This window comes from Heloderma suspectum, chromosome 6 (assembly GCF_057233095.1).
Source record: "Heloderma suspectum isolate Gila_16-S chromosome 6, 16-S_ref, whole genome shotgun sequence".
Taxonomy (NCBI): Eukaryota; Metazoa; Chordata; class Lepidosauria; order Squamata; family Helodermatidae; genus Heloderma; species Heloderma suspectum.
The window spans coordinates 104,903,838-104,920,189 of record NC_139463.1 but is presented as its reverse complement, the minus strand read 5'-3'; the positions used below and the strand labels follow the sequence as shown (position 1 = coordinate 104,920,189).

General features: G+C 47.0%; 1 protein-coding gene across 1 annotated transcript in view; it reads left to right on the top strand.

Moving 5' to 3' along the window:
- LOC146342256 (interferon-induced very large GTPase 1-like) overlaps positions 1-16,352 on the top strand; it is a 104,105-nt gene that overhangs the window by 69,378 nt on the left and 18,375 nt on the right. The window contains 2 exon segments of the mRNA XM_084806006.1: positions 6,819-7,129; positions 10,408-10,546. Of these exon segments, the coding sequence (XP_084662132.1) occupies positions 6,819-7,129; positions 10,408-10,546 (450 nt within the window).

Sequence of the window (16,352 nt, the reverse complement as noted above, 5' to 3'; positions counted from 1 at the left end):
AGTGCCTATTGGCAAGGATGGGTGCTTTCTTCCCATTGCAAATAACAGGTGCAAGGAGCCAGTACAGATTGGGACTGCAGTGGAGGCAAAGGGTTAAAGCCTCCTCCCCCAGAGGCGACAATCCCAATCTGGCTCGAGGGGAAAGTGCACGCAAAGCAGCTGTATTTCTGTCTGTGGCCTGGTCCTCTACCCAGCCACCCTCCCCACAAGATGTTGTTCTGCTGAGATTTCTGAAGGCCTGTTCTCTGGCATTGGGAATATTGCAACCTCATCTGCAAGTTACTGGAAGGGGGCAGTGTTGCAGTTACTTAATTCATGGGAATTTTGACCTTAGCTAGCCTTAGCATCTCTATTGTCTACAATGAGTTTTCCTGCGATTTCTCCACCCCCCCCCGCGCCCCCAACTTTCACCATGGCTGGGAGCATATGCGTTTGCTCTTTTGCTCCTGCTATTGTAATAGAACACAAAATGGACTGAAAAAACCCTTTTGAAACTCTATGCTGTACCTGCATTTTATATGCAAGAATCTTTGTGAGTAAATGTATTTTCCTTTATTTTATGAACCTTTTAGAGTTCATTGAGAGTGTCAATAAACATGTAGACAGAGGTGATCCGGTCAACACTGTTTACTTGGACTTCCAAAAGGTTTTTGACAAAATCCCTCACTAAAATCTCCTGAAGACACTCAGCAGTCATGGAATAAGAGGAGAGGTCGTCTTATGGATCAGTAACTGGTTAAAGAACAGAAACCAGAGAATAGGAATAAATGGCAAATTCTCCCAATAGAGGAAACTCAATATCAGGGAGTCCCAAAGGGATCTGCATTGGGACCAATGCTTTCCAGCTTGTTCATGAATGATCTGGAATTAGGAGTGAGCAATGAAGTGGCCATGTTTGTCAATGACACCAAATTATTTAGGGTGGTTAAAATGAAAAGGGATTGTGAGGAGCTCCAAAAGGTTCTCTCCAAACTGGGAGAATGGGAGTCCAAATGGCAAATGTGGTTCAGTGTAAGCAATTGTAACGTGATGCACGTTGGGGCAAAAAATCCCAACTTTAAGTATCACCTGATGAGATCTGAGCTAGTGGTGACTGACCACGAAAGAGATCTTGGGGTTGTGGTGGATGAAAATTATTTTTGTGATGAAAATTAGGGCTGTGATGAAAATTAGGGCTGTGCACAGACCCCCGCTTTGCTTTGGATGCCAGTTCAGACCTTCTGAAGCAGCCCTGCTTTGCTTCAGACAAATTCGGTCCCAACCCATTTCACTTCGGATCCAAGTGAGATTCTGAATTCCAATCTATTCACATTTGACATTTTCCCATTGACTTACATTGGAAAAGAGAAAGGGCCATATCTTTTCAGTTTTCATGAAAAATACATGAAATTTGGGGACCCATCAGCCCCAAAAGAGATTATCCCATCTGCCAAATTTCAGACAGTTTGTCTCAGTAGTTTTGGTGCTAGGCACAGATAAAATGTGCTGTTCTCAGAAATGCAAACCAAAGGTCATAAAGGGATAATCAATCACAGAAGTTGGGTGTTTAAGCAAAGATTAGTAGGAGGTCACTATCCCTAATCTCTGCTGTAGGTTTCTTAGAAGTGCAAATAACCCCTCTCCCCTAGTACTACTTTCCCATTCAGCTTCACAGTGGATGACCTCAGGCTCTCTTTGGCTGAATGGAATACATATGACCTGGGAAAACAGGCTGGCAGGCAGGCTGGTGCTTTTTTCAGCAAAAGCTCTCAAAGCAAAGAGCTATAACTTTTCATTGGTTGCACAAAGGTACATGAAATCTGGTCACCTGGCAACCTCAATGAGGGTCATTCAAGCTGCCAAACCTCAGACAGTTTGGCCGAGTAGTTTTTGTGCTAGTCACAATGTACTGTTCTCAGCTCAAACCAAACATAATAAACTAAAGGGATCAGAGGAGTTAGGTGATTAAGAGGATTAGGAGGAGATCACTATTGCTAATCTCTGGTATTGGTTGTTCAGTCCTTCAGTCGTGTCTAACTCTTCGTGACCCCATGGACCATAGCACGCCAGGCCTTCCTGTCCTGCGCTCTCTCCCGGAGTGTGCTCAAGTCCATATTCATTGCATCGGTGATGCTATCTAGCCATCTCATCCTCTGCCGTCCCCTTCTCCTTTTGCCTTCAGTCTTTCCCAGCATCAGGGTCTTTTCCAGGGAGTTTTCTCTTCGCATTAGGTGGCCAAAATATTGGAGCTTCAGCTTCAGTATCTGTCCTTCCAATGAGCACTCAGGGTTGATTTCCTTTAGGATGGACTGATTGGACCTCCTTGCAGTCCAGGGGACTCGTAAGAGTCTTCTCCAGCACCACAGTTCGAAAGCATCAATTCTTCGGCGCTCAGCCTTCCTTATAGTCCAGCTCTCACAGCCATACGTTGCTACTGGGAAAACCATAGCTTTGATTAGACGGACCTTTGTCGGCAAGGTGATGTCTCTGCTTCTTACTATGCTGTCTAGGTTTGCCATAGCTTTCCTCCCAAGGAACAAGCGTCTTTTAATTTCATGGCTACAGTCACCGTCTGCGGTGATCTTGGAGCCCAAGAAAATAAAATCTGTCACTGCTTCCATTTCTTCCCCTTCCATATGCCAGGAAGTGATGGGGCCAGATGCCATGATCTTCGTTTTTTTAATGTTGAGTTTCAAACCAGCTTTTGCACTCTCCTCTTTCACCCTCAACAAGAGGCTCTTGAGATCCTCTTTGCTTTCTGCCATTAGGGTGGTATCATCTGCGTATCTGAGGCTGTTGATAATTCTCCCAGCAATCTTAATTCCGACCTGTGATTCATCCAACCCGGCGTTTCTCATGATGTACTCTGCATATAAGTTAAATAAGCAGGGTGACAATATGCAGCCTTGTCGTACTCCTTTCCCAATTTTGAACCAATCGGTTGTTCCATGTCTGGTTCTTACTGTTGCTTCTTGACCCTCGTACAGGTTTCTCAGGAGACAGGTAAGGTGGTCTGGTACTCCCATCACTTTAAGAATTTGCCACAGTTTGTTGTGATCCACACAATCAAAGGCTTTAGCGTAGTCAATGAAGCAGAAATAGACTTTTTCTGGAATTCTCTTGCTTTCTCCATGATGCAGCGAATGTTGGCGATTTGATCTCTAGTTACTCTGCCTCTTCGAAACCCAGCTTGTACTTCTGGTAGTTCTCGGTTTGCATACTGCTGAAGCCTAGCTTGTAGGATTTTGAGCATCACCTTGCTGGCATGTGAAATGAGCGCAATTATGCTGTACTTTGAACACTCTTTGGTGTTGCCCTTCTTTGGAATTGGAATGTAAACTGACCTTTTCCAGTCTTGTGGCCACTGTTGAGTGTTCCAGATTTGTTGGCATATTGAATGCAGCACTTTAACAGCATCATCTTTTAGGATTTTAAATAGCTCGGCTGGAATACTGTCATCTCCGCTAGCTTTGTTGTTACTAATGCTTCCTAAGGCCCACTTGACTTCACTCTCTAGGATGTCCGGCTCAAGTTCAGTGACCGCACTATCATGGCTATCAGGGACATTCAGATCTTTCCTGTATAGTTCTTCTGTGTATTCTTGCCACCTCTTCTTAATCTCATCTGCTTCTGTTAGGTCCCTGCCTTCTTTGTCCTTTATCATGCCCGTCTTTGCACAAAACGTTCCCTTGAGATCTCCAGTTTTCTTGAAGAGATCTCTAGTCTTTCCCATTCTGTTGTTTTCCTCGATTTCTTTGCATTGTTCATTTAAGAAGGCCTTCTTGTCTCTCCTTGCTATTCTCTGGAACTCTGCATTCAGTTGGGTATATCTTCCCCTTTCTCCCTTGCTTTTTGCTTCCCTTCTTTCGTGAGCTACTTGTAAAGCCTCATCAGAAAGCCACTTTGCTTTCTTAGCAGCAGTTGTTGTTGTTCAGTCGTTCAGTCGTGTCCGACTCTTCGTGACCCCATGGACCATAGCACGCCAGGCCCTCCTGTCCTGCGCTCTCTCCCGGAGCGTGCTCAAGTTCATATTCATTGCATCCGTGATGCTATCTAGCCATCTCATCCTCTGCCGTCCCCTTCTCCTTTTGCCTTCAGTCTTTCCCAGCATCAGGGTCTTTTCCAGGGAGTTTTCTCTTCGCATTAGGTGGCCAAAATATTGCAGCTTCAGCTTCAGTATCTGGCCTTCCAATGAGCAGTTAGGGTTGATTTCCTTTAGGATGGACTGATTTGACCTCCTTGCAGTCCAGGGGACTCGTAAGAGTCTTCTCCAGCACCATAGTTCGAAAGCATCAATTCTTCGGCGCTCAGCCTTCCTTATAGTCCAGCTCTCACAGCCATACATTACTACTGGGTACAGGAGTTTAAAATACAGATTTAAAACAGCAAAGATAAAAATTTAGAAAGCTAAAATGCCTGGGAAAATAAAAAGGTCTTCACCTGGCGCCGAAAGGAGTACAGTGTAGGCGCCAGGCGAACCTCACTAGGGAGCTCATTCCAGAGCCGGGGTGCCACAACAGAAAAAGCCCTCCTCCTAGTAGCCACCCGCCTCACTTCCTTTGGCAGGGGCTCACGGAGAAGGGCCGCTGCTGATGATCTTAAGGTCCAGGCAGGCACATATGGGAGGAGGCGATCCTTCAGGTAACCTGGCCCCAAGCCGTTAAGGGCTTTGAATGTTAACACCAGCACTTTGAATCGGGCCTGGAAATGGACTGGCAGCTAGTGCAGCTGGAAAAGTACTGGCGTAATATGAGCTCGCAGGCCAGTCCCTGTTAACAATCTTGCTGCCCTATTTTGGACCAGCTGAAGTTTCAGGACCGTTTTCAAAGGCAGCCCCACGTATAACGCATTGCAGTAATCCAGACGAGAAGTTATCAGAGCATGGATAACTGTAGCTAGGCTATCTCTGTCCAGATAAGGGCGTAGTTGGTATACCAGCCTAAGCTGATAAAAAGTGCTCCGTGCCACTGAGTTCACCTGTGCCTCAAGTGACAGTTCTGGATCCAAGAGCACCCCCAAACTACGAACCTGATCCTTTAGGGGGAGTGCAACCCCCTCCAGAACAGGTTGAATATCACCTAGCCGGGCAGACGAACCACCCACTAACAGTTCCTCCGTCTTGTCTGGATTGAGTTTCAGTTTATTAGCCCTCATCCAGTCCATTACCGTGCCCAGGCACTGGTTCAGAACAGCCACTGCCTCACCTGGTTTTGATGAGAAAGAGAGGTAGAGCTGCGTGTCATCCGCATATTGATGGCACCTCAGCCCACACCTCTGGATAACCTCCCCCAGCGGTTTCATGTAGATGTTAAACAGCATGGGGGATAAAATAGAGCCCTGTGGAACCCCATGGCACAATTGCCATGGCACAGAGCAATAATCCCCCAGCACCACCTTCTGGAATCGGCCATCCAAGTAGGAGCGGAACCACTGTAGTGCAGTGCCTCCAACTCCCAACCCAGACAACCTATCCAGAAGGATACCATGGTCGATGGTGTCGAAAGCCGCTGAGAGGTCCAGGAGAATCAACAGGGTCGCACTCCCGCTGTCCCTCTCCCGGCAGAGGTCATCCCACAGGGCGACCAAGGCAGTTTCCGTTCCAAAACCAGGCCTGAAGCCCGATTGAAATGGATTTAGATAATCCGTTTCATTCAACAGTGCCTGGAGCTGTCCTACAACCACCCGCTCAAGCACCTTGCCCAGGAAGGGGATGTTGGCCATTGGCCTATAATTGTTAACATCCTCTGGGTCCAGGTTAGGCTTTTTCAGGAGTGGCCTAATTACTGCCTCTTTTAAAGCAGCAGGCACCACTCCCTCTCTCAAGGAGGAATTTACAACCTCCTGGACCCAGCCGGACAACCCCTCCTTGTTTGATTTAATAAGCCATGAAGGGCAAGGGTCAAGCACACAAGTGGTCGATCGGACTTGGCCAAGCACCTTGTCCGCATCCTCAGGCCTCAGTAACTGAAACTCATCCAATAAAACTGGACCAGACGGTGCTCTGAACGCCTCTACCAATGGAACTGCATTAATGGTGGTGTCCAATTCATGACGAATCTGAGCGACTTTATCCTCAAAGTACCGCGCAAACTCATCACAGCGTGCTACCGAGGGTTCCACCGTCTTCTCCCTGGCCCAGAATGTAACAGGCTGCGAACCACTCGGAAAAGCTCCGCCGGACGACACTGAGAAGATGCAATGCTGGTGGAAAAGAACTGCCTCTTTGCCACCCTCACCGCCACAGAGTAGGCTCGATAGTGGGCTCTTACCTGTGTTCGGTCAGACTCAGCACAAGTTTTCCTCCACCTGCGTTCTAGCCGTCTCCCCTCTTGCTTCATTGCTCTCAGCTCAGGTGTATACCAAGGAGCTGGCCGGGCTCTGCTCAGAGGGAGAGGGCGCTTGGGCGCGATCGTGTCAACCGCCCGAGTCATCTCTGCATTCCACAGAGCGACCTGGGCTTCGACAGGAGCACCAGCCATACCAGCAGGAAAATCCCCCAGAGCCCTCTGGAATCCATCGGAATCCATTAATCGCCGGGGGCGGACCATTTTAATAGGTCCCCCACCCTTGCAGAGGGGAAAGGCCGCCAGGAGTCTAAACCTAAATCTAAAGTCTAGATTATGGGAACTGTAGTCCAAAATGTCTGGAGGGTACCCTGTTGCCCACCGCTGCCCTATGCCATGGTCCTGATCCGGCTCACAATCTTTCCCTCCTCCACTTATATGTCCCTTTTATAAGAATAAAAAATCTAACCATACGAGGCCAAACACTGTGAATAGTGTCATGTTTTGTTTGGAGCTGCTGTCTTTCAAATGAACCAATTGTGTGCTTGTCTTCAGCTGCGCCACCCCGGAAGCCACGGCTGCTGCGAAGAAACCCTCCGATTTTATGCGGGTGGCCAGAGGGAAGTTAGCGGAAACGCTTCTAACCGCCCCAGAAGTGGTCTTGAACGTGGCCAAGTTCCACCGGATCCTCACGCGGGCCGAGGCCTCCTCCCTGACTCGGATAAAGGACCCACCGCAGCTGGTAGAAAGCCTGATCGACACAGTGCTGGGAAAAGGAGAATCGGCGCACGAGCAGTTCCTACAGTGTCTGGAAAACCAAGTCTTCCCGAGCCTGCGGCCCATTGCCGAGTACTTAGAAGGTGGTGGTGAGTGATGCTTTCCGGGGATCGTTGGCCGGGGAGTTTTGTCTGAGGGGAGCGTCGCACAGGGAGCAGCAGCAGCACTGAATTCCCTCCGAGGCTGTTTCTGCACCGGAGCCCTTTAGCGAGGATGGCCTCTGTGAATCGCCCCAAAGGAGGGAATGCATCGCCAAAGAGAGGGCAGCAATTGGCATAAAATGTGCATGTGCCAAACTATATGTGTAGATGCAAATGTAGAAATAATTGCTATAATTTAAACAAAATACAGTCAGTCTCACCATAGCATGGAAAACTGACCAGGGCCCAATCTCCGTAGGTGATTTAGTGTGGAGGGAGGGCACTTCAGGGTCGTTTGCGGCACGTCACGTTGAGGCCAATCTGCAGCAACCCTGCAGCTTCCCTCTGGGAAAGGTGCCTTTTTGGAAAGTCCTTTCAGTGCGTCTTTCTTCCTTAAAGCGGCTCCCGAGTAGTTCTGCTGCAGTGTGCCCGGTCCCCCCGCATTAAATCCTGGGCGTGGTGTTTCTGTGACCTGGCAGTGAGCTGGTCAAGGGGTGAGGCCACCCAGGGCGCTTTTGGACCCAAACTTCCTTCCCACGTAGCAGAATGGCCCATTAGTTTGCTTCCTCCGTTCATAGGCACAAGCCTGTAATGCACTCCTTTCCCAGTCACGCAGTCCCCCGTGTCTCCCCTCCGCAGTCCTTTGCTTTCCCCATTCAGAAGAGTCCCCTGACTGTGTGATTTTCCTGCCTATGTGTGGGGAAGGAGGAGGCTTAGTTCGGGGCCGGGGCAGCCCAGGCAGCCACCGCCGCCTCTGGCTCCAGAGCTCTCGCAGAGGGAGGCAATCCCAGGCCAGCCCTTTGCCTCCGTGCAGGACCTGGGCGCCTCCTGCCTGCCTGCCCGTCGTCTGTCCCGGGGCTTCGGTACTGCTGCTTCAGTCGGTGGGCGCGAGGGGGGTGCATGGAGAGGGCCGCTTTTGTAATTCAAACTTATTTTCAAATGTACAAGCAGGGGGAGAGGTGTCGGGTGAACTCGTGGACATTTCTCACCTCCTCCATGAAACGTCCCTGGGCAGGGGAGCATGCAGAGGGGCGGGAGCAAGCCTCTCTCATCGGCTTGATGCTCTGGAGAATACCCCAAAGCGTTTCTCCTTCCCTGTTCATGTCGATGACCCCAGGTGCCCTGTGTGTCTCCCTGTTCTGCCTGCTGTCCAGGTGCTACCTCTGGATGGGCAACAGTTCTTATGGCTCTTTTCCTTTAAAGCGGAATCGGACTGGAGAGCCCTTCACAGAGAGGACTGTCCTCTGTCAAAGGGGACCCCTCACGGCCCCTGTACCCGGTCACGTGCGGAACTTGCGTAGTGCTCCGTCCCCACTGCAGGCTGGCAGTGCCCGACCCCACGGCAAAGGCAGCGACGGGCACCGCATTGCTGACCTGCTGCCCGCCAGTAGGATCCGACGTCAGTTTCCTCAAAAGAAAACACTCGGTTCAGTGGGACGTCCTCCCTAGGAAGTGTGCTCAGCATTGCAGCCTTCCCTTAGCCAAGCTTTCCTGCCTGCTACTCTTGGTGTTGTTCAAACCAGGCCTTTAATTGTTTCCTGAATTTGTTTCCTTCTATCCATCAGTCTTTAGTTGCTTGTTTCCTGAGTCCTTGTTGCTTTTTTTAATGTGTGTTTTAATTCACTCAGTCTTAGTGAAACAATGAAAACGTTGATAAAGAGGTTTTTCAGTGTTTGTACTTGCAAAACTGGTGGGATACAGATGTTCCTGCTGTTCTTTCCTTCCACAATGCAACTGGGGGTGGGGTGGGGACATGGTGAAAAAACTGCAGAAAGGCAAGGAAGTCTCGAGCTTGGGAATGGCATCCCTTGGAAAGTGCTGGATTTTTAGGCACGCACGAAAAAAGCAAAGGGACAGTCCCAGGATTAAAGACCTGGGTCTCCAGTAGGGATGCCAGAGAATTCCGCGACAGATCTCGGTGAATGCCAGTGCATTTGGCCCCCCCGAAATCCGTCGCGGAACGAAGCCCCCACCCCCCCAACCCACGAAAGGCGTGCGGGATGAAGTCCCCGCCGCCCCCACCCCATGAAAGGCGCGCGAAACGGAGCACTTACCTGCTCCTGTCCTTGCTGCTTTGCAAATGGCAGCCGTCCTGCAGCCACCATTCGCTTCCTCCTCTTCAAGCCGTGATAGGCTACGTAAATACTTACATAGCCTATCACGGCTAACGCAGGGATGCCATTTGCGTCCCTGCGGAGGCTGTGATAGGCTACGTAAGTATTTACGTAGCCTATCACGGCGGTGGGGGGGAACCCCAGCGTACGCAAATGGCATACCCCATTTGCATACACTGGGGTTTTTTTCCCCCTGCCATGATCGGCTACATAAGTACTTATGTAGCCTATCACGGCAGGGGGAAATTTTATTTTTTCTCCCTGCCGTGATCGGCCACGTAAATATTTACGTAGCCTATCACGGCTCAATACAGGGACGCAAATGGCGGCGGCTATGACAGCCGCCATTTGCGTCCCTGCAGGGCTGCCCAGTGGCTGGATGTCCGGTGCGGGCGGCCGGAGCCGGCCAGTGGCTCCGCGGCTTGGCCGCGGAGCGGAGACAGCCAGGCAGAATTCCAGGGGAAGGGACAGAGCGCCTTCCCCCCACCGCGGATGCTCCTCAGCGGAGCAAGGTAAGGGATTCATACATCCCTAGTCTCCAGCCATCAAGCACAGTTTCACCCTAAGGAGATTCGCAACCAGAATGCTGAATTTAATTTCATATTTCATACACATGCAAACTTGCATCAGTGGAAGCTTTCCTTCCCAATGCAAATAGCAGGTTCTCCCCCTTCCACCGCAGGAATCTGGATCAGGGTTGTAGCGGGAGGCAAAGGGTTAAAGCCCCCCAATTGTTCCACCAGCATCCCAGTCTGGATCAGGTGCCCTGTGCTTGCTATTTACTTTAAAGATCACACAAATGACATCACCCTGAGTTTGGCACACGCACGCATGACATCCAAATTAAATGGGTTGGTTGCAGTCACGTTTAATTTGGATGTATGTTGTACGGTGGTTTTTAAACACAGATGTCTGGGTTGGGAGAAACACACTAGTACTGCTCCCTTTGAAAACTGTGGTTTTGAGGCCAGAATATGGGTTATTATCCATAATTTTCTTCTCCCTGTCTCATTTGGACTCCTTTGTTGCAAACGACACACAGGCCTCTTTATTACTAGGTACAAGAAAGTTTGTTTAACTAAGGAAATCTGTTTATCCGTGTTCACTTTTTAGCAACAGAATCATCTTCCTCTGCCAAGATTCAGAGCACGACAAACATACCTGGACAACCACTACCTGGAGATCTATCCCTTTTAGGGGACACAAAAGAGGATCCAGAGGAAGTCCTTTCATCAGGAACATCCACCATAGGGTAATTTCTGTGCTTAAATGGGGCTTCTTCCTCAGTTATCTTTCTTGGCACTATGTTAGAATCATAGAGTTAGAGGGCTCGGGGGGGGGGGGCATCTAGTGTAAGTGCTTTTTTACACAAGGCATATATTTAGCGCTCGTCATTCCCTATTCACAGTTGTTTACGTGTTCTTTAGACAATATTGTGACCCTGCAGTTTCGCTTCTGTGTCTAAAGAGCACTTTCCGCAAGTTTTTTGGAGGAGGGAACGTTCTATATTTAATTGTAAAAGCAGAAGAGAACTTTTTTTTTACTTGTGTATTTGCGCAATTCTGCTATACCACTGTGCCACCTAGAAGTAATGTAGTGGAAAAGCAGGAAAGGAAAGGCTGTTTGTGTAGTGCTTGGATCTCAATTCTGCAATGAAATCGAAAGTAGAGACAGTGGATTAACAGCCCCGTATAGAAAAGGTCGATACAGGAAATCCAGTTCCTCGTTGCTTTAAAGATCTGTCAAGGGTGGCACAGAGTTTAGACCTCCTATCCAACAGGGGGCAGTGCAGCAACCCATAGTGATGCAAGAAGTACTGGAATGCAGGTTTGTGAAGGGGGACAAAAAGTGCAGGGAGCAGTAAGTAGAAGGAAGGATGTGCAAGTAAGTGTGTTATGTGTATTCCTGGGGTAGTTTGATGGAGTGGAATGGCTTTACTATAAGTGTAGGCTTCCAGGTTATCTTTAGTCAGCTTGTAATTGTTTCAAACACATAGTCAAGCTTTGGAATATACCACCAGCTATAGATATTTAGAGCAGGTGACCCCAGGATACTTTCTAACTCCACACAGCCTTCTCCAACCTGATGGCCTCCAGATGTTTTGAACTAGAATCCTCATCAGCCCCAGCCAGCATAGCCACTGGTCAGGGATGATGGGACTTGTAGTCCAAAACATCTGGAGGGCACCATGTTGGGGAAGGCTCCTCTATAGTTTATTACTACTTCAAAGTTGTATCTCCCCTGCCCTCCCCGCTCCTTTAAAGATGGCTGGTTGCTATAATATTGCAGGACCAAGGCCATTATCATTGTAGCTGGCCCTGGTGTACCATAGTAGCTAAAATGCAGAGTTGTGAACGAGGAAGTCTCTCCCCAGTTCAAATCTCACCTTTTCATTAATGCACAAGGAGGTTTGGGGCATATACACAATAGTGATATAATAGTTCTTATCTACCTTACAGGGTTGTTGTAAGGATGATTGCGATAATAGCTGCAAAAGGCCCTGAAAACTCAGAAAATGCTATGGAATTGCCAAGTATCCACACTGTACTGCACTTATGGCAGTGAATCCTCGGAGACTGCTTGAGCTGGCCTGACGGCACCAGAAGTTCCACTTACTCAGGGAGCAAAGCTGTCAGCCACGAAAGGGTCACAGTCCATAAGTATGTAAGAAGAGCCCTGCTTGATCAGACCACAGGCCCACCCAGTCCAGCATTCTGTTCAGACAGTGGCCAGTCAGCTGTCGACCAGGACTCCTCAAGCAGGACACGAGTACAACAGCACTCCCCTGCCCATGTTCCCCAGCAACTGGTGTACACAGGCATCCTGCCTCTGATACTGGAGGTCACACATAGCCATCGGGAGTAGTAGCCAGTGATAGCCTTCCCCTCCAGGAATTTGTCCAAGCCCCTTTTAAAGCCATCCAAATTGGTGGCCATCACTACATCTTGTGGTAGCAATACCATAGTTTAATTACGTGCTGTGTGAAGAAGTACTTCCTTTTATCTGTCCTGAATCTCCCACCAATCAGCTTCGTGGGATGACCCCAAGTTCTAGTAACATGAGAGAGGAAGAAAAATGTCTCCCTGTCCACATTCCCCACACCATGCATCATTTTGCAGTCCTCTATCATGTCTCCCCGTACCCTCCCTTTTCCAAGCTAAACAAACCCAGCTGTTGTAACTTTCCCTCATAGTGGAGTTGCTGCAGCCCCTTGTTCATCATAGTTGCCCTTTTCTGCACTTTTTCCGGCACTACAATATATTTCTTTAGGTATGGTGTCCGGAACTGTATGGAGTATTCTAAGTGTGGTCGCACCACAGATTTGTATAAAGGCAGTATGATATTGGCAGTTTTATTCTCAGTTCCTTTTCCAATTATGCCTTAAGGCAATTTACCTTTCTTATAGTGGCTGCATTTTCTGACTGGGCTGGACTGACATTTTCATCAAGCTATCCACCACAACCCCAAGATCTCCTTCTTGGTTGGCCACCACTAGTTCAGATCCCATCAGGTTATACTTGAAGTTGGGATTTTTTGCCCCAGTGTTTATCACTTTACAGTTGCTTACGCTGAACCTCATTTGCCATTTGGATGCATATTCTCCCAGTTTGGAGAGATCCTTTTGGAGCTCCTCACAATCCCTTTTTGTTTTATCCTCGCTAAATAATTTGGTGTCATTGACAAACCTGGCCACTTCATTGCTCACTCCTAATTCCAGATCATTTATGAACAAGTTGAAAAGCATTGGTCCCAAAACAGATTCCTGTGTAACCCTCCAATGTTGACTTCCCCCCCATTGGGAGAATTTACGATTTATTCCTACTCTTTGCTTTCTGTTATTTAACCAGTTAATGATCCATAAGAGGACCTCTCCTCTTATTCCATAGCTGCTGAGTTTGCTCAGGAGTCTTTGGTGAGGGACTTTGTCAAAAGCCATTTGGAAGACCAAGTAAACCATGTTTACGGGAGCACCCTTGTCTACATGTTTATTGACACTATCAGTGACCACTAAAAGGTTAGTGAGACAGGACTTACCTTTATGAAAGCCATGTTGATTCTTTTTCAGCAGGACTTGTCCATCTATATGCTTACTAATTTTATTTTTAATAACGCTTTCAACCAATATACCCTGAACAGACATTAAACTAATGGTCCTGTAATTTCCCAGATCCCTTTTAAAAAAGTGGTGTTACATTGGCCATCTTCCAGTGCTGTGCTACAGAGGCTGATCTTAGGGACATGTTGCATATTTTGGTTAGAAGATCCACAATTTCATATTTGAATTCTTTAAGAACTCTAGGATGGAAAAGAAGGAAGAGAAAAACAGGAAAAAAACAGAAAAAATCAGAATTATATTAAACTTCAATAAGAACAAACCAAATATCCAAACAGTCTTATAGCCCAGAAATAGAAGCAAACAATCCATTTCCATTAGCCATAAATTACTATTCAGTTAACACGTATTAATAAACATTAAAGGTTTAGCCAGCAAGGTACAGCAACAACAATAACCCCATAGTGATATTAATAGTAATAATACTAATGAAAAGGGGAAAAAAGAGACGTTTAAGAGAAAGATAAAAACAGGAACAAATCATTTATATATTTTAAGTAGTATCATATCTAAAAAATAGATTTATATGTGTACTCACACATACACACACAAATATGCACTTTATTACAATATAACATAAAAAAGGAGAAAGAAGGAAAAAAATGCTAACATTTATCTTTGACCTACTGTCTAACCGCTTATCAGCTAAAAACCAAACAATACTTCAAAAGAACAGTAAAAATGGCTAAGTTCCAACTCCAGAGGCTGAATTTCGGCCGGGCGAGGCGGGGCGCCTCCCCCCCTCGCATGAACTTCGGGGGGAGAAGCGAAGCGCCTCCCCCACACCGTGAAGCAAGCTTCGAGGACAGGTAAGGGGCTTTTGCCCATCCCTACATTTGTAAGCACAGTTTTCTCCCAGAATGTCCATTGGAACAATGCTACAATGTGACATAGCCACGTCATTCTGGAAAGAAATGTTCTGCGAAAGAAAACAATGCCAGCCATCAGCTAATAGGAGCCAGGACTTTCAGACACCCCCCACACACACACACCTCACTCCTGAATTTCACCTCTACCGAGGAACATGCAAAAGAGACAAAGCAGGAGAAAGGGTGGGATGAACATGTAACACATAAACAGCAAGACCGGGTACCTTGCAACCGGCTAGAACCTCTGAATACCTCTGCCCCATTCAGGAGTGCTTGGTGGGCCTAAGCAGCCATTATGAAAGACCACTCTGTCGTACTTCCCCCCCATCGAAAAGATGGTCTTCATGTCAGTTCTCTGGAACATTCGGGCCAAACTAGATGTGATGGTAAATGTGTCATTACTGCATTTTAACCTGTGCATTTCAAAAATGTAAATACTCAACATGGGTCCCAGTGCTGTTCTGTCTGTGGCCTTGTGGTGGCTATTTTCATTCAAATGTGCACATTAAACGCAATAACATATTTACATCATATTTAGCTGGCCTTTATTGTTTGTTATATTTCATGATTTATTCATTATATTTTAATTTGCCCAATAACAAATGTTCTGTGGGCAGATTACAAACAGTTAAAATAATGGAATAGAAACAGTTCAAAGAATCAAATACAAACAACATCAAGAACAACCAGCACAGGAATAGATAAATATAAATGTAAATGTAAAACAGCCATTAAATCTAAAAGCTACATTTGTAAAACGCCTGGAAGAAAATAAAGGCTTTCACCTGCTGGGAGAAAGATACCACTGTAGGTGCCAGGCAAAGGGCCTCATAGCAGCCCTATCTGGGGCCAATATCCAGCCGAGTGAGGTGGCCGCTCCCCCTCACAGCTTACAGAACGGCTCCAGACAGAGCCACAACTTGCTGCTGCTGCTGCTGCAGGAGTTCATCTCAGTTTCTACTTATATGGACGGCTTCCAGGCGGGCAGCTCCCAGCAGTCTTCATCATTGCTGTCCTACTGTCAGCTACATGCAGAATTGCAATGGATTTTCCACACTGCCGGGGCATTGGGCTCTTTGTGTGTAAACATCCAGCTTCAGGGCAGCAGGCCCTACCATTGGGCAAAGTGTCCCATTCAGGGAGAAAGTGCCCCGTTTTGAATCCTGGACGCTGAGCACAGGGGTGGGGGGGAGAGTGTGGCAAACCAAGCAGCCCTGTGGAAGTGGAGATAGGGTTCCTGTCCTTAATCAGTGGATGTGGGTTTTCCCATCACCAGGTGGGTCTGAAGGACAGCATGTAGGGTGGTCTTTCTGTAAATAGCCAAACAGTGCAATCGCATGCATGCCTTCACAGAAACATGTCTCATTGAATTCAATAGGGCTTACTCCAAGGTAAGTGAGTATCAGATTGCAGCCTCAAGGATTCAGTGTGTGGGGTGTAAGTTATATGTGAGTTGTTAAACTCATAAAGTTGAATAGGGCCCATGACTGGACTCAGATAGAAGGATCTGAAGACACTAACTTTTCTACCTCCTATTATATTTACCTAAATTTCCAAGAAATTAAGTTATAATGTACAACCCTTTCACTAGTGAACTCATTCAAATATGGCATAAATATATGAAATTGTTAGCTTTTCCCATGTCCCCATTATGTCCCATTTTGGAACACCCCAACTTTAAGTTTCTAGATAAATATGCACAATACAAATTGTGGAAAGAAATTGGGATTTATAGACTTAAGAGATTTATTCATAAGAGGAAAACCGATTTCAATGAGACAATTAAAAAAAAGAGCCCAAATAAGAACTAGTTAGTTCCAATGAATGCAAATTAATAAATTTACAACTCACTTTTATAACATCTCAGATTCTTTAAGAGCACTTATATTTGAAAACTACTGAAGAGTTTAATTAAAAAAAAGGATTAGTCCCAGTCATATATATATATATATATATATATAGAGAGAGAGAGAGAGAGAGAGAGTGCGGTATTATTGAGGTTGAATATGGTACCATATGAGAGAAGATTACAACAGCTGGGACAGATAAAAGGGAGGACTTCTTCACACAGCACA